Source organism: Ambystoma mexicanum, chromosome 1q, assembly GCF_040938575.1.
Source record: "Ambystoma mexicanum isolate Mex_15411 chromosome 1q, UKY_AmexF1_1, whole genome shotgun sequence".
In the NCBI taxonomy this organism is placed as follows: Eukaryota; Metazoa; Chordata; class Amphibia; order Caudata; family Ambystomatidae; genus Ambystoma; species Ambystoma mexicanum.
In genome coordinates this window covers 130,030,273-130,048,288 of record NC_090922.1, presented here as the reverse complement: position 1 = coordinate 130,048,288, position 18,016 = coordinate 130,030,273, and the positions used below count along the sequence as shown (strand labels likewise).

The window sequence follows — 18,016 nt, the reverse complement described above, 5'->3', positions numbered from 1 at the left end:
GGAAGTTTAAAAAGGACATCCTGGTCTCCAACCCAGGCCTCCACATTGCTGACACCTATACCAGTGTCTCCTCCAGGAAAACATTCACCGACATCCTCTTTGTCGTTCCCTCGCCAGACCTATGGACTCTACTATGGTCTCTGTTCTCTCTCCCTTCTCTTCCTCTCCCATTAATGGCGGCACCCGGTGGGAGGCACTCCTGCCTTCCTTCCACTCCTCTAAGGGCATCATTAATGTTTACGTGAATGGTACCGTCTTGGTCCAACGCCCTCAAGCCAATCTTCTCTCCTTTGATAGACGCTTCCCACGCCTCATCAATTTCATCTCTTCTGCTGTTCCTTCTCTCGCCTCCACTGCACTGCTTCCTCGCCTCCCCCTGCTGTCTCCTCCTTGGCTACCTTGCCCTCTTCTCCTTCCTCTTCTGCCCCCCGTCTGGCTTCTTCTACACCTCCGCAAGGCGTACTTCCGATTTGTACCCCTCCCCGGAAGTCTTTCAAGGATTGCAACCATCTCCATATTGCCACTCTAAACTCTAGCTCAGCTGTCAAACATTCCTATGACATCTGCCACCGCCTGGAGGAACTTGACCTTGATGTCCTCAGTCTCACGGAGACATGGTTCACGGCCAGCTCTGTCACAAGTTTTGACACTCTCCTCCCTGATGGCTACAAGATCCTCTCCGTGCCCAGACCCAACCGCTCCGGAGGAGGTGTAGCCCTGATCTTCCCTGAGTGGTGCCCTACCTCTGTCATTCCTACGCAGGCCTACAACTCTTTCGAATGCCTAGTCTGCAGGCTCTCTCTCTCTCTCTCTCTCTCTCTCTCTCTCTCTCTCTCTCTCCCCCTCTCTAGTGGACATTCCATTACTGTGGCTACCATCTATCGGTCACCTGGTCAGATCTCCTCCTTCCTCTCTGAGTGGGCAGACCTCTCCTCTTCCCTCCTGTTTTCAACCACTCAACTCCTCCTCCTTGGAGACTTCAACATCCACCTGGATGCTCTCTGTCCTTCCACTGGACTCTTGTGACCTCTGCGACTCTCACTCACTCTCTATTCTCCCCTCTGGCCGGCTCACTCTGCAGGGCACACTCTGGATGTTCTGATCTCTTCAGACCTTCCCCTTTCTATCCCTCTCACCACTCCTCTCTGCTGGAGTGATCACTTTCTCATTTCCTCCCATCTCACCCTATCTATCCCTCATGCCAAGTCAAATTCAGCACAGCCACCTACCTTCTCGGTTATCCGACCCATGAAGCGTGTGTCAGTTGAGGTTTTCGCCGCTACTTCTCACCACCCCCCCTTCCCATTGGCTGACCACACCCTGACACAGTCCCTTCCATGCTCCACTCTGCTATATCTGATACTCTTGATGTTCTTGCCCCTGTCATGAGGATCCGCTTGAAGCCCAAAGCCAAGAACAACTCTTGGTAAGACTCAGACCTCGTCGACCTTAAACGCCAGTGCAGGGTGGCTGAGAGGAAAAGGTGTGCTTCCGGTACATCCTCTGACAAACTGGCCTGCCGCCTGCTCCAAAGGCAATACCGGCTCTCCGTCTGCACCAAGAAGAGAGCCCACATCCAAGCTTGCGTCATCTAACAACTCAGCAAGGAGCTGGCCAATCCTGCTGCAGTCTCTACCTCTCCTGTCCCTGCCAGGCTCTCTGCACGGCCCTGGCTTCTCATTTCATCTCTAAAACGTAGGACATTCTGTCCTCTCTCTCTTCCTCTCCCCCTCCTCCCTCTACCCCCTCTTCTTCCTCTGGCCTTTCTTCGGTCAACTCTCCTCCCACATTCTCTGCCTTTCCCCTGTTCTCCTCAGACAAGGTTTCTAGACAAGTCTGATCTATGAATGTCTCGTCAAAACAGGGTCACCCCTGTTCCTCCAAAACCACCAAGGACCACATTGACACCCTGGCTCCTACTGTGGCTGATTTTTGCAACCACTCCTTCGTCTCTGGAGTCTTCCCCTCCCCCCTGAAGCACTCCCTCGTGCACCCTCTTCTTAAGAAACCCACTGCCGACCCTTCCTACCCTTCTAACTATCGTCCAATCTCAATCACTCCTTTCCCAGGCAAACTCCTGGAAAAGCTGGCCATCTCCCAGCTTAATCTTCACTCTGAATCTGTTGGTTGTCTCCATGACCATCAGTCTGCTTCAGAGCTGTCAAGAGCACGGAAACTGCTCCCCTGAACATCCATGAAGACCTGCTGTCCAACCCCGATTTCAACACCCCCTGTGTACTCATATTTCTTGATCTCTCCTCTGCCTTTGACACAGTCAACCACACCATCCTGCTCAACCGTCTCCGTGATAACCTGGGTATCACCGATCAGGCCATGGCTTAGCTGACCTCCTTCCTCTCCGATCGACTCTCCCAGGTCCAACTTGGTTCCTTCTTCTCCACTATGTCTATCTGTGGTGTTCCCCAGGGGTCTAACCTCTCTCGCTGGCTGTTCAACCAATACATGGCACTTCTTGCCCATCGCATTGCCGGTCTCTGCCCCAACTTTCAGTGCTGAGTGGATGACACAACTAATTTTCAGGCTCCTCTCCTTCTCTCATCTCCGACTATCTGTCCGCCATCCAGGAGTGGTATGCCGTCAATGATCTCTACCTTAATGCCAGTAAGACCGAGATTCTCCTCATCGGCACACCTACTCCCTCCTTTCCCATCTGGCCGGCCTTTCTTGGTCCTCTCCTGCTCCCACCTGATAGGCTAAAAACCTTGTGGTCATCTTAGACTCCAAACTTTCATTCTCTCCTCACATCTCAGACATCTCTAAGAAGTCACACTACCAGCTGCACCTCCTCAGAGGTATTCTTCCTTTCCTCTCCTTCCTCCAGAAGCTCACTGTCTCTAGAGCTCTGGTTCTCTCCAGGCTTGACTACTGCAAAAGACAGACTCTTTGTAAATCTGCCTGCTTCTACTCTCCGCTCTCTGCAACTCATCCGAAGCAGGACTGCAAGACTTGTCCTTGGCCTCAAACCCAGGGATCGTATCTCTCTAGGACTGAAATCCATTGGCTCCCAGTGGCGGCAGCAGGGATTAAGTTCAAAACCTTATGCATTGTCCACAAGGCCTTCTGGGGCCTGGGACCTCAATACCTCCAACTCTCTCTTCCTAAACATCTTCCTTATTGACCTCTTCGCTCACCCGCCTCCAACTCCCTCAGAGTTAGTCGCTTCTCCAAGCAGCGACTTGGTGGTAGATCTCTTTCTTCTGCTGGGTCCTCCCTCTGGAACAGCCTCCCTGCCTTTCTGAAACGAGGAGAACCCTCTCCGGTTCCGGACGCACCTCAAGACCTTCCTCTTTACTTCTGCTTTCTCTCCCCTCCCGCTCCCCTGCTGATCTCCTGACAGAATCTGAAACTGCACTGGTTACCTGGCTACCCTCTGATCTCAGGCCCAGGTCCCCGCCTGCCAGTTGCACACCTGCACTGCCCCCTGGCAACCCTTGCACTCGGGGACTGTTTCTGTATCCCTACAGCCCCTACTAGCACTTCAAATCTGAAGTCTGCACTTACCCTTGCACTGCCACCAGCTGGCCGCACTTTTATTTATTGTCTTCATTTATTTTACTGTTATCTTATGTACTGCACTGCCCCCTCCCCGTTACCCCCGCACTTTTCCCCTTCCACCCGTCCCCTGCACTTGCACGATCTTAATGTCACATGGCCAAGTAGGATCGTTGTATCCGTCTTCCCTCCGTTTCCCCTCCCTTGCCTCGTTGTGCCTTGAAACACCTGTGTATAGGTGCATTATAAATGCCATATCATATCATGGTCACATCCAGACAGCTCTTACATGTGGTGGAGAGCCTTACCTTCAAGACCGCGTAGGGAGCACTCACATGCTACACATTTCTGCACGATTCAGTTTATTCATTTGTTATAGCGCCTTTCACCATAATTATGGTCCCAACGCCCTCGGAGGGATCGCAGTTCAAAATTTGGGAAAGTTTGGGATGTGTGTGGGCATTTAGGCCATTAAAGTTTTGCAAGGGTGGCCCAGACCCCGATAATCACCCATGTCCAAGTGGAGTGTGTATGGGCGCAGCAGAGGAATGCAATGGACTAAAAGGGGGGATTATGTATAAGGCAGAGAGTTATGTGGGAATCCAGAGCTCAAATTGTTGTCGTTAAGAGTAGCTTAATACTTATGGCAGAGGTGATGTGCAAAAATTAACCCAATTCCCCCGCCCCCTCACACCTTCACAATTTAGTGAAACTGTGCCTTCCACTAAATTTACGAAGGTGCGGTGTGCGAGGGGGCGGGAGGGAATTGGGTTCTTTGTGCAAACAAAATGACTAATTCTTGTCATGCTGCACAAGCTAGAACATGCTATCACCCATTCAGTACCTTATACCGGTTACTCCCAGCCGGCCTTGTAGCCTCTTGTTCAGCAGCGGTGCGCTACCCAATGCTCCCGCAGGAAGGAGAGGACTTTTCCTTTGACCTTGGATCTGTGATCTTTACTTCTGTGGTCTGGCTGCCATTTTGTTTGTCGATGCCTTTGGATTATTTGTATCACCCTTCTATGAAACCTCATGTGACGGGAGGGTAGGGTATGAGGCCAACCTGATCTTTCTGAGGTACAATGCCTTTTTGAGGGTCTTTGAACATTGGTATGAAGTCCAACACCGCCTGAGGACACGTGGTACTGCGGTCCCGAGGCTGAGTTTCCCTGCATGACCCTGGAGAGTATGCTGGATAATCTCAGAGGGTGGAGGGGGAGGCAGGGGCAGGCAGGGGTTGCGAGGTACCAGCAAAAATGTTGAGGAACTGTCCGTAGGCCTTGGTAGGCCCTCCGGGAAAATGTTGTTCCCATGTAGAGGTCCTCCCAAACATCAATTGGCTTGCTGAAGCAGTACATCAGACGGATCGCTATCATGAGGTCTGGGAGGACTCGGCCCAAAGGCCTTCATTAGGGCTTCGCTGCACCTCATAGTACCCTCTGGTCGTAACCAACTGAGGTGAATCCCTCCCAAGTCGAGGAAATGCAAAAAATGTGTGACCTCATTAGAGCGCCTATAAAAATTATTGTGTACTACCTTCTTTCTCATGATGGTCCTGAAGGCATCCGGAGGCATAGGGGCAAAACCCTTCCTCCCAACATGCTAGCCTGTGAAAGAGCACACAGCATTGAAGTGCACCACAAACAACGCAGTCAGGAAAAACAGTCAGGGCCTTGGCACACCAGGCACAAGGCATGCAGGTCTGTAAAGGTGAAAGGCTTTTCACAAGACCAGCATCGCTGAAACCCTAAAGAACAGGGCACTAACATGAGGGAGATAAAGTTACGTCATAGGTATACATGCTCACCCGCCCCCATCTGCACAGAGCAAGTGAGTATTTTTACTTTCATTCTATGCTGCTCTGCAGTATTCAACAGTGTGCAAAGTGCAAAAATAAACCAAGATTCTAGGCCTTCTAAATATGACTTAGCCATTAAATATAGTCCTCAATCAAAGCATATAACATAATTAGCAATCTGTGTTCAGCTTTAATAATAATAATTTACCAAACTATTTTAAATCCATAGGTTTCTCTTGGGTATGGAACTTCCCTACCTGCTACAAAATACCTACTGTCCTACTCCTATTCATCCTAAAAGAAAATTACCAGGTTACTCACCGTAGTGACCACCTTACTTCTAGTCCATAGTCCCCTTTCCTCCATACTTATGGGACATCTCTCTGTCCTGTGGGACGGGACCGGAGCACTTTGTAAAAAGCATCCACATTTTTTTCAAAAATGTGTCCCTCCTCTCTTTCCTGCACGGGGCCCGGCACGCGGCCGTAACCCCGCCCACCTTGGCTCTGCCCCGTGCATCGACCATCAGTCCTTTTCTATCGCAGGGTCCAAGACCCATTAGCAATAACAGAGGAACCTTATTAGAGGGGACGGCGGGCGGGCGTATGGAGGAAAGGGGACTATGGACTAGGGGTAAGGTGGTCACTACGGTGAGTAACCTGGTAATACTCCTACGTCCCGTCCCCTTTCCTCCATACTTAAGGGAGATTCCCAAGCACTCCTCACAAGAACCATGGGTGGATGGAAATACCCCTTACTGAAACAGGTTCTTCAGCACAGCCTGGCCGAACTGAGCGTCAGCCCTAGAGCTCATATCGAGGTAGTAATGCTCACAGAAAGCAGATGGGGAGGCCTAGGTAGCCGCTCTAGCGATGGACTCCCAAGGAACATACTTCTGAAAAGCAACCGCAGCTGCCTCGCCCCTGATGTGCATGGATACCCTTAGGAGGTTTCAGCTTTTGGACGGTGAAAGATTCCGTGATACAGGCAGCAATCCATCTGGAAATGGATGCCTTAGACGCCGGCCTGCCCTGGGGTTTACCGAAGGTCACAAACAGTTGGGAAGAGCTCCGGAGCTCGGCCGTCCTGTCCAGGTAGAACTTAAGAGCTCTTCGGACATCCAGGCAGTGTAGAACCCTTTCTGCCTCCGAGGCAGGGTTCGGAAAAAAGACCGGAAGGGAAATCGACTGATTCAGATGGAATTCGGTCACTACCTTTGGTAGGAAAGCTGGGTTCGTCCGAAGGACTACCTTGTCCTTGTGAAAGACCAAGAAAGGATGCTCCACCGACAATGCCTGGAGCTCACTCACTGTCCTCGCTGACGTAACGGCGACCAGAAAGGACACTTTCCAGGACACGTACTTGAGGTCAACTGTAGCCATTGGCTCGAAAGGTTTATGACACAGTGCCGTCAGGACTACTAGTCCCAGGACGGATGAAGACTACGAACCGGAGGGTAGATGCATGTCAAACCAGCAAAATGTCTCTTCACCACCGGGTTAGTTAACGAATAAGAACACCGGTCTGTAGAGAGGTAGGCGGAAATCGCAGAGAGATAAGTACTGCAGGACAAGACATGAACCCCTGACTCTGCTAGGGAGGAGACAAAGGACAGCACCGTGTCAATCGTCGCCACCCTCGGGTCCAATTCTTTCTTCAAACACCAATGACAGAACCTGAGCCATTTACTCTTGTATTGGGATCTGGTCGAGGGTTTCCTGGCTGCCTGGATAATACGCATGTTATCCGCAGACAAACCCAAAGGCTCTAGAGCCGTGAACTCAGGCACCATGCCGCCAAGCTGAGCGATTGTGGGGAGGGGTGCCACATCTGCTGTTCCCCTTGGTGAAGAAGATCGGGAGTTACTGGTAACCTGATCGGCGGACACACCGACAGGTGTTGAAGTTCTGAGAACCAAAACCTGGCCGTCCACCACGGAGCTATCAGAAGAAGAGAACAGTTGACAGAACTCTTCAACTTCCAAATTGCTCGATGAACCAGAGGAAGAGGCGGGAAGGCGTAAGCTCTCATGTTGTGCCATGGGATCTCGAGTGCGTCCCCCAGAGAGGAGGCTCCCAGCCCCCCTCTGGAGGTGTACTGAGGAAGCTTCTTGTTTACCGCCGTGGCGAAGAGGTCCATCTCCGGTGTGCCCCAACGCAAGAAAATCCATGATAGGATCTCCGCCTTCAACTCCCACTCGTAGCTGACTACTGCCCGCCGGCTGAGGGCATCCGTGTTGACATTCAGCCGGCCCGAGATGTGCACTGCAAGCAGCCAGACCCCATGAAGCACGGCCCACTCCCAAATCTGGATGGACAGGTCCACGAGAGGGGGAGACTTCGTTCCCCCTTGCTTGTTTATGTAGTACATTGACACCGCATTGTCCGTTCTTATGCGGACCACCTTGTTGACAATGAGCGGTCTGAACGCCTTGAGCGCCAGAAAAATCGCCAGAAGCTCCAATTGATTTATGTGCAGGAGCTTGTCCTGAGGTGACCAGAGGTCCGAGACCTGAAGAAGATCTAACGTCGCACCCCACCCGAAAAGGGAGGAGTCTGTCGTCATCGTCACCATAGGGCTTGGGTCCTGAAATCCGACACCCACTGACAGGTTGCTGAGAGAAGACCACCAGTCCAGGTCCACTCTCATGGAATCCGGAATCATTATCCGTTTGGAATCCGAATCCACAGCCTGACGCCAGGAACTCCGAAGAGCCATCTGGGTCCGCCTCATTTTGAGACGAGCAAGAGGAAGAGCCAGCACACACGAGGCCATGAGGCCCAGAAGCCTCTGGAACCACCAGGCCGACATGCTCTCCGACTGTGTAAACATCTGACACGTGGCCAACAGATCCGCCATTCTGTCCCCGGTCAGATACACACGGCAGTCTATCGTGTTCCAACGAAAACCCAGGAAAGTCAGGTCCTGTGAGACATGGAGGATTTCCGTCAGTTCACCAACAGCCCAAGATGGAACAAGAGCTGAAGGAGAGACTGGAGGTTGCCCGCTGCTGCCAACGGGCAAGGGCTGCGTAGGAGCCAGTCGTCCAAATAGGGATACACATGGATACCCTGGAGACGAAGATGGGCCGCCATCATCTTCGTGAAGACACACGGCGCCGAACTGAGGCCAAAAGGAAGCACCCGAAACTGGAAGTGTTCCTCTCCCAGAGAGAAACGGAGGTATCTCCTGTGTGGGTTCCAAATCAGGATATGCATGTACGCATCCTGAAGATCCACCACGCTGAACCAATCGCCCGCCTGCAACGAGGAGCGAATTTGGCCGGGCGTAATCATCTTGAATTTCTCTTGGGGTAGGGAAAGATTGAACTGGGAAAGGTCTAGGATGGTGCGCAGGCCAGCCTGGTTGGGTTTGGGCACCGTAAACAGCTGGGAGTAGAAGCCCTCCCCTCGCTCCCCAAGGGGAACGGGTTCCACAGCTCTGAGGAGCAGAAGTTTCTGAACCTCGGCCTTGAGGGAGGGTTAGCCCGACAGCTGAAAAGGAAGGTTGAGGGGTGGGGTAGGGGGTAAAGGTAAGCGGAAGCCCGCTCGAGCGACTGACAAGACCCATCTGTCTTCTGTGATGGTCTGCCACGCCTCCCAATGAGACGCAATGCGTCCTCCCACCGGGGTCTCGTGCGAGCGCGGAAAACCCTCATTTGGCAGGTTTATCGGCACAGTGCCACCTGAACCTGATGAGGAGGCTGAGGAGTGGGAGAAATACCGCGTACGCTGTTGTCTACGGCGGTTATTCCCCGCAGGAGTATCCACTCTACGATTTTTGCGGTCGAGGAAGCCCCTAAAACCAGAGGAAGGTCGACCTTGCGACAACGGCCTTTGAGTCTTGAAGGGAGGTTTAACCAGAACAGACAAAGATTTGGCTGAGTGCTGTCTTTCGTTTTGGTGAGCTCTACATCAGTAGGAGAGTGAAAAAGCTCCTTACCATCAAACGGAAGGTCCAGGACCTTGTCTTGCACCTCCTTCGAGAACTTAGTGGCATGCAGCCATGCTTGCCGCGAGGTATCAACCCCTAACATCAGACCCCGAGCCGAGGTGTCTACGTGATGAGCCGCAGCCTCCAGGAGATCCTGGGCCAAGACCCTGGCATCGGAAAGGCCTCCTCTGAAATCCTCCAGCTTCTCGACCGGGATATGCTCCTCAAACTCTGACAGACCTCTCCACATCCGCATGTTAGCTCCTGCCAAAATCAATTCTGCAGTGGCCTGCCTGAGCTGCAAGGCCGAATTGGCAAAGATTTTCCTCCCTAGGGAGTACAGGAGCTTGTCCTCCTTTCCCAAGACCTGAGTCGCCGTCGCGGAGGAGGAAGCTGCAGGTCTGGATTGCAACGTGGCCGCAGCCACCACTGTGGAAGAGGAAGGCGGACAAGACGACAAGGCCACTTCTTCCGAGGAATGTAGCCTGTACCATGCGTCAATCTTTTTATTTACAAAAAGTCCTGAGTGTGGCTTTTCCCAAACTCTTTGGACCTCGGCCAGAACGTCCTTCTGCAAGAACAGGCCGGTACGCTCCTAAGGAGACAAGGTGAACGCCGCAGAAAGCACGCCCTCCTGCGGAGCAGGTGCCTCGGGCACCGGAACATCTAAGAAGCTCATCATGTCCAGTACCCGGTCATGGAAAGCTCTGGTAGAGCGGGGCAGGTCCTCGTTGTCCTGATCGCCTTGAGGGTCATCTGACAGGTCCGGCTCCTCCTGAGCAGAGTCAGGCACTGCCTTGTCCGCCTGGGACAATGGCGGCACAGGCGGAAGCGCAGGGGGAGGCACCACGGGCAAGGGAGGCGCCGGCGGAACCACCGACGGGATAGGTGGAGCCGGAGGTGAAGGTGGACATATCTCCTTGAAAAACCCGTTGAAATATTCCCTCATGGGGTCGGTGCGCATAAGCGCTTGAAATTTACCGAATAAGGCGTCCTCAGGGGATTGTTTCGGAACCTGAGGAGGCCTCTCATGAGGTGGACAAATCCAAGGACGCAACGGGGAACGGTGCCATACAGGCCCCTCCGCTGACGTATCCACATAAATCAAGGGAGCCGCCCCCGCGAGCAACGAAACATTGTGCGGAAGAGGCATCCGGGCGTTCCAATCATAAACTGGCCGGTAAGGATGCGCACAAGGGACCTTAGGTTCACTCGAAGGACCGAACCCTACACCAGGGACCTGTAGGGGTAGTACCTAAAATGGCCGCCGTGGTCGTGGCGGGAACGAGTGCCATTTTATCATCTGAGGGGAACTGCGGCACGTGAGGAAGTGAGGCAGGGGTCCCCATCGATGGATCAGTGTTCTTAATCTTAGCCTTAACGTAAGGAACCTCGGCAGAGCCGGTACTATGAGGCCTGGAATGTTTCTGCGACATACCAACCGCCAACTGAGCCTTCGAAGGAAGACCCTCGGCACTGCCGGTAAAAGAAGAAACCACCTTCTTTGCCCCCTCAACAGATCTGGTGTCACCACAAGAGCGGGAACGGTGCGCTGTCACCGACAGGGCCTTGCCCGGCCCCTCAGAACTGTTGGTAGCCTTAGCCTCTGTACGAGGGACCTCGGACCTAGGCCCGGTAGAAGCCTTATCGGCAAGGGCCTCGAACATGCGTTCGGTAACCTCAAGCCCAGCCAAGACCTCAGGGCGTACCCCGGTTTTGTTTTTGAGGGAAGCCTAAAGAAAGGCCTCAGAGCAAGCTCCGGTACCCCACGACTCAGTAGAACTGGGTCTACACACAGCCCCCACAGGAGGGGCCTCGGAGTGTACTCCGGTGATCACAGGCCCCTTACGGAGACCCTCGGAGAAAACTCCAGTAGAATTATTAGGCCCGATAGGCACCTCAGGGCGAACCCCGGTAACAGAGCGATCAACGCTCCTCCCGGCTCGAGAGGAACCCGGGAAGGTATCCACCGGCCGGGGTGCTCTGAAAATCAAAGAACTTACTGGGCGTTTATTCTTCTCGTCGATGAACGCCTGAAAATGCGAAGGAGGAGTCCGTCCGAACACCACCTCCCACCGACGTTGAAGAGCCCGGACCGAAAGGGAGTCACAGTAAAAACAGGAGTCCCAACGGTGTTCCGGACCCAAACGCTCTAAACAAAGAGGATGGGGATACGCCCTCGCGAAGCGACGGTGACACTATGAACAGTCTGGAAAATCTAGTTTAAAAGACATAGACAGACTAGTAAACGAACGCTAGCAAGAGCCAGAGAGAGAAAAACAGAAGAAAATCTTCCGAGGATGCAAGTGCGTCCGGCCCCGATCGTGCGGAGAAAAGGACTGATGGGCGATGCGCGGGGCGGAGCCAAGTTGGGCGGGGTTACGGCCGCGTGCCGGGCCCCGTGCAGGAAAGAGAGGGACACATTTTTGAAAAAAATGTGGATGCTTTTTACAAAGTGCTCTGGTCCCGTCCCACAGGACGGAGAGATGTCCCTTAAGTATGGAGGAAAGGGGACGGGACGTAGGAGTAATACATTTACAGATCCTCATTAACCGTGCAGACTATAAGCCTTTCTCCCCAACCCTCTTTGTTCCCTACCATTTTAACTCCTAACCATCTGACATTAAAAATATTCACTGTAAAGACCTTTAAGACTGCTCTCAAAAAGTCTCTTAACCAGGGAACGGGCACTTGTGACCTACATTGGCATCTCTCTGTCATAATTCCCCAACCTCACCCTCCATGACACCAGAGTGTAAATGCACGTCATTCATGTAAAACGTGTATTGTCGCTGGTCTATGTTCTCACTTGTACCTTCACCCTTCCACCATTTTGAGCAGGGCCTACATCCTAATCATTACCTTTCATTAAAAGTACCACATTACTATATTGCCATTACTGTATTGCTCTGCCAACTGTTAATGTTAAGCACTTCCGATAGAAGCCCTCCCTTTTCTACAATTACACAAATGTTCAGCATAAAAACAAATTAAAAAACTTGCCTCTCCTTCGAACAGCACACTAAATGATTAAAAAAATACAAACTTACTTTCACGATAAATTCGGTCACTTCGTGTGAAGTCTTGGTAACCATTGTCACTGAAGAATCCGACCACAATACCTAAAGAAGGGCAAAATGTTATCAGTTGACAAAGTTTGTAGAAGATGATTGTTTAACATATGTTGAACCATACCTCAACAATTTCACTAGCCAAAGGCTGGTGACGATTGACATTTGGCGAGGAGAATGGAGGTGGCAAGTGAATTTATGTTGGGCTAGTAGCTTGCAACTTGACATGTTTGTTTTCAGAACATAACAAATGGGCTTCACATGTATCTGGTATCATGCCTTAGGGTTTGGCATAGAACTGATTTTCCACTGTTATGTTAGTGGACCAAACCGAGGCATCACGACCCTTTTAGGCTCAAACTCAGAAAGGGCTTTTGTTTATTACTAAACACAAATCTCCAAATTATTCTTATAAACCTTAAAGAAGCTCTAAGGATTCCTGTACTTTAAGTGAAGCTACAATAGACTTTTATCATCACATGGGCTTTGAAACAAATCGCAATCTCCGCTCACAATATTCAAAACACTAACATAGGAGGGGAAGCCCATTCCGGAGGTCAACTGCCTGCTTTACTTCTGTGTCAAATATGTAAAAGAAGCATTTGAAAAGCAGAGTTTAAGATTCTGCATAGGCCCAATGTGCAATGCGTGGGCTCATATTCTCTATTCCTCAGTTTACAGAGACCATAAAACAGGTCATGATGGGAGAGGAAAATGTAGATTGGCAGGGTAGCTAGAAAACAAAACCTGGAATTTTAGAGCTGTGCCTACTGCAATCCCTGCCTCCAAAGGTTGAATGGCAGGTAATTAGCTGTGCCTGTAATGGACTGCTCGATTATATCGCACCAAAAGCCAAGAATTGAAGGTACTGTGACCACTGAAGATTTGTTTATGCTGCCAGATATGCACAGTAACACGCTGTATGTATTGTCGGGTGAAAATTAGCAAATATTAAAAAGCAATAGGATCAAAAGCAAAAGACACCATAGAAGCATACTGTAGTTGCACATTCAGGAATTAGCCAATTTACAATGGAAATAAAACCTTTTTACATTAGTAGTGTGTCAAAAAACACTTTTTAGGATCAGTCTGAAATGTTTCAACAAAACCTTTGTAAAACACATTTAAATCCATGTGTTTAAAGAAGAAAATAAATAAAGTGCAATACGAATGACAAATTGAATAAACATACTTGTATGTTGAAGTGTTAAATGTGACTGATTAGATTAACACAGTGTGGGGAGGTCAGAGCTTAGACCATCAGGAGGTTGCATCGAATGCCAGCTACCAACATGGTTTCATTATAACTAAAGAAAAGGTGGTGGGGGACTGCACACACTAAAGATGCCATTTTCTCCTCACTGAAGGCCTGATTAACCTTCAAAGAGAAAACTTTCAATGGGCTGCTGCATTTAGCCTGTCAATCTTAACGTGCAAGATGCTGAATGACAACACCAGAGACGCAATGGCAATTGCTGCCAACATCCTCTTTGGATAGGTACACCCTTTGTGAATGACTCCATTCCCTATAGCATTTATTTGGGATCACACCAGTTGACACTAAAACAACATCAATGAGCCAAAACTAAACTGGTGATCACAAAGCGCACTTTTGCCCTGTTTTCTGAATACAACAGTTAAAGTACTTATACAGGGAGTATGCAGTGATTATAACAAATGAAAAATAACAAATTCAATTTTTAACAAACCCAAAACACCTGTCCGCTTTCCTCCATACTGCATGGGCGTCCCTCGCTAGGGACGGGAGACAGAACCTTTGTCACCAGAAAAAACCTTCTTCCACTTTAAACTTAGAGGCACGCAGGGGCGTGGCTCGGGAGGAGCAAGCCCCCTGACTCTGCCCACTGGCACCACTCCTGAGTGCCCATTGACTCGTCGACAATATTACCATTGCCTAATGACACCAGTTTTATAAGGGGGAGGGTGGTGGGATGTATGGAGGAAAGGGGACTATGGACTAGCAGTACGTTAGTCAATAACTTATAATTACTCATACGTCCCGTCCCCTTTCCTCCATACTGCATGGGCGATTACAACTGAATATAGCCCCAGGGTGGAGAGGTGACCCTCCTTAAGAAAACAAGTTCCTTAATACTGCCTGTCCGAGAGCTGCGTCTCACCTAGAGCCGGCATCCAGACCCTAGTGCTTGCAGAAAGCCGAAGGAGCGGTCCATGTGGCCACCCTGCTGATGACCTGCCACGTGACGTGGCTCTGGAATGCGACCACCTTGGCTCTGGCAGCGTGGGCATGCATGTTAGCTGGAAGCGGTTTGTGCAGCCCCTCATAGGCCTCCTTGATGGCCGAAACCATCCACCTGGATATAGAGGCCTTGGAAGCCTGAAAACCCGGCCTTGACCCCCCCGAAAGGTGAGAAAGAGCATCCGACTTGCAGAAGCTCTTGGTCCTGTCCAGATAAAATTTCAGAGCGCGCATGACATCCAGACAGTGCAGGACCCTCTGAGCTGCGTCCTTAGGACCCGCAAAGAAAGAGACTACCTTGGGCAAGAACCCTTGCATACCTTATCTCTGTGAAAAGTAGTGTACGGTTCTGAAGCCACCAGTGCTTGGATTTTGGTAACTCTGAGCGGACCAAAGACCCCACCAAGAGAGCTGTCTTAATGGTGACCAGCCTGATGTCCTCGGATGCCATTGGTTCGAAGGGTTTGTGCGCCAGGGCACCCAACACTACATTGAGCTCCCACACCGGGTATGTTTTTTTTTTTTTTTTAAAAGGCGGGTAGAGCCTGGTGAGGTCCGCCAGATGTCGCTTAACCACCGGCTTCGAGGAAGAGAAGGCTTCTTCCTCCGAGTTCCGATAGGCTCCTATGGCCGCCAGGTAAGTACGGCATGTGTCTATTTGCACTCCTGGGTGTGCAGAGAAGGATAGCACATCGTCCAACGTGCAAGTAAGTGGATCAATCTCCTTAGAGTCCGCCCAGTGACAAAACCTAGTCCATTTACTTTTGTACTGACTCCTAGTACCATTGCTTCTAGCTCCCTGAATGAGGTCTATGTTAGACTGACAGCCCCAGATGCTTTAGTGTGACCTGCTCAGGAACCACGCTGCAAGGGCTAACTTCTGTGGGGCTGGGTGGATGACCATGCCCCCCTGCTGCAAAAGAAGGTGATATGGGCCCAATGGCAAGTGAATTGGAGGCCTGTCCGAGTAGCTGAGCAACTCCGAGAACCATGGTCATGCCGGCCACCATGAAGCCATCAGAATGATGTTGAGGTGACATGATTCTCTTATCTAGCAGATCACCATGTGGACCAGGGGAGTGGGAGGAAATGCATATGCCGTCATGCTGCTCCATGTCATGAGGCTCTGGCTTCACTGACATCATTATGGTAGCCAGGCAGAACACCCACAGGAATTGGTCCCGCAATATGCTGAAAGTAGCTCTGGTTCCTACTGTTGTGTTTACATTTTTCTTTTAGTTGTTTCAAAGGGTTGGAAGAGCAAGTTCTTTGGTATCCTCGGGGTATGAGGGGGACTCTTGGTGCAATCAATGAGTCCCCCTCAATTTTATTTTGTCTTACAATGAAAGAAAACCCGTCTATTCCTACTTCTAGGCAGGGTTTCCCCGCCTCAACTCAAATACTAAGGATCAGTGAGAATGTCCGTTTTAACTATGAAGGTCCACCGTTGTGACAAAACTCTAACTCTGTCCCTTAAACTTGTAACTAAACTAGAAGGTTGTGTCTATGTTCTTCGTCCAGGAGAATGAGACCCTTCTCCTGGGTGAGGCAGCACAGTTCTGATTAAAAATTCTTAACCAAGGAGAATAACTCCCTTTTCCAGGTTCCAGGATTTCACAAACAAAGTACTGGCAATCCTTTAACAGGGATGGCTCTTTCCCCCTGCCCTCTTAGTTTGATTCTTCTGGCTCGGATTGTTTTATACACAAAACCAGGGGGATTGAGTCCCTTTCCGGTGCTTCATGGCTTCCTTCTGCGAATGTAGCACTACCAGGAGAATGACCCCCCCCCATACTGATATCTTGGTTTCACAGTCACTTTACACTCGGCGGTACCCAGAGGGAATGACTCCCTTCCCTTGGTCTCTTGTTTCACTTTCAGACTTCTCACTCGTACGGTTCATGCATCATTAGGGTACTCGACCCTTCCACAAACTATATCCCACATTGCTCTCAGTCTTCACAAGGTACTACCGTGAGGAAGAGGAGATTGCTTTCTCTTTCTCCAGCTTTGCTTTGAAGACAGACAGGGTTCACTAACCGGCCCAGTACTGCAACGAGGAAGATGGTCTTGGTCTCTTGCTTTCTTTTTTCATGGGTCCCGACCCAGGTTTCTCATTTCAATTCACCAGGCAGACTCGGTTTGCTTGCCTGATGAGTACAGTAACGAAAAAGAGGATTCATAAATTCTTCTTGCTGTTTGTTTACACATTGTAGGGTTATACATATTGACCCCTCTTTGGGAGCTCCTTTCCTTTATAATGCCCACTCCAAGGAGATCTTTCACTACCCCTGTCCGTATTGTGCGTTTCCCTGACACCTCGATGTACATGCCAATACTTTTTCATGTCCCGCACCAGCTGGCCCAGTTCTTCCCCTACCTTTAGGGAACTTTGCAGCAGGCTCCGGTCTGTACTGGGACTCGCTCTCGGTCTTCCTGCTGCTTTTGCGTGCTGCTCCTGAGCTACGATTGCTCCACAGCTGCTGGCTTTCTTCAGTTGGTTCTTCCGACTCGGACCGTGTGGTCAGTCTTCTGACTTTGGTTGAGGGACTGCTTTGCCAGCCACTAGTGAGGTCTTTCCACTTCAGACCTCTGAGAGACTCCTCAGTTCCTCTGCCAGCGTCCCGGTCGGCAGACTTAGTTTCCTCGCTTTTCGCACCGCTACCTTTCTTGCAGCTCCACCAGGAATAGCTTGACAATGCGCTTAAATCCATTGTCGCTTTTTATCTATGTTTTTTCAGTGTGCTTTTGTGGACTATTACAATGCACACCCTGGTTCCCGTTAGCATTCTTCATGGTTCTGCACCTCCTCTTCGTCTCAGTCCGTCTTGCACTAAACACTCTTCGGTAGTCTCAACTCTTCTCGTCCCAGTAGGTGTTAGATTGATGGCCCTACACATATACATTGGGACATTCGTTATTTTGTCAGGCTATAAATTGTGGGTGGTTATGAGTGGTGATGGTGCGAGGTGATTATACAGCGCTCTCCCTAGATGTCTTTCCCTGTCCCCAAAGGGGGAGTGTGTACCCCCCTAGGGGGATTGTTGGGAAGCACCCTTACCTTACTGGCATCATGTGAAGGAAATCCTGTTGGGAAGTAGTGACCACATCTAGGGATTCTCGAACATAAGAATAAGTACTAGTAAGAAACTTAAAAGCGAGAGGCGTTTTGGATGGACAAATGGGACACAGTGTCTCCTAATGGCTTAAATGAACAACTGGACCTTCACTGCTTTTTGTAAACATGTCGATTGTAAAGAGTATTTGTAACCATATGTACTAGGCGCATGACACACCTCAATATATCATGCAATATTTAGGAAGGTCACCTCTTTTGAGATCAGTTACAGATTTTTTTTCTATGGGGGTCACTAAGTCATCCAGCTTTACAGTCCTGATCTTAGTGAAGCCTTATCAACACCATGACGACACGCCGTGCATTCGCAGATTCTATCTTCCAATAGAACCACAACAGGCATT

General features: G+C 50.4%; 1 protein-coding gene across 1 annotated transcript in view; it reads right to left on the bottom strand.

Moving 5' to 3' along the window:
- ZCCHC14 (zinc finger CCHC-type containing 14) overlaps window positions 1-18,016 on the bottom strand; it is a 1,189,754-nt gene that overhangs the window by 786,679 nt on the left and 385,059 nt on the right. Inside the window, exon 4 of the mRNA XM_069636185.1 lies at window positions 12,295-12,366. Coding sequence (XP_069492286.1) covers window positions 12,295-12,366 — 72 coding nt within the window. The remainder of the gene's footprint in view (window positions 1-12,294; window positions 12,367-18,016) is intronic.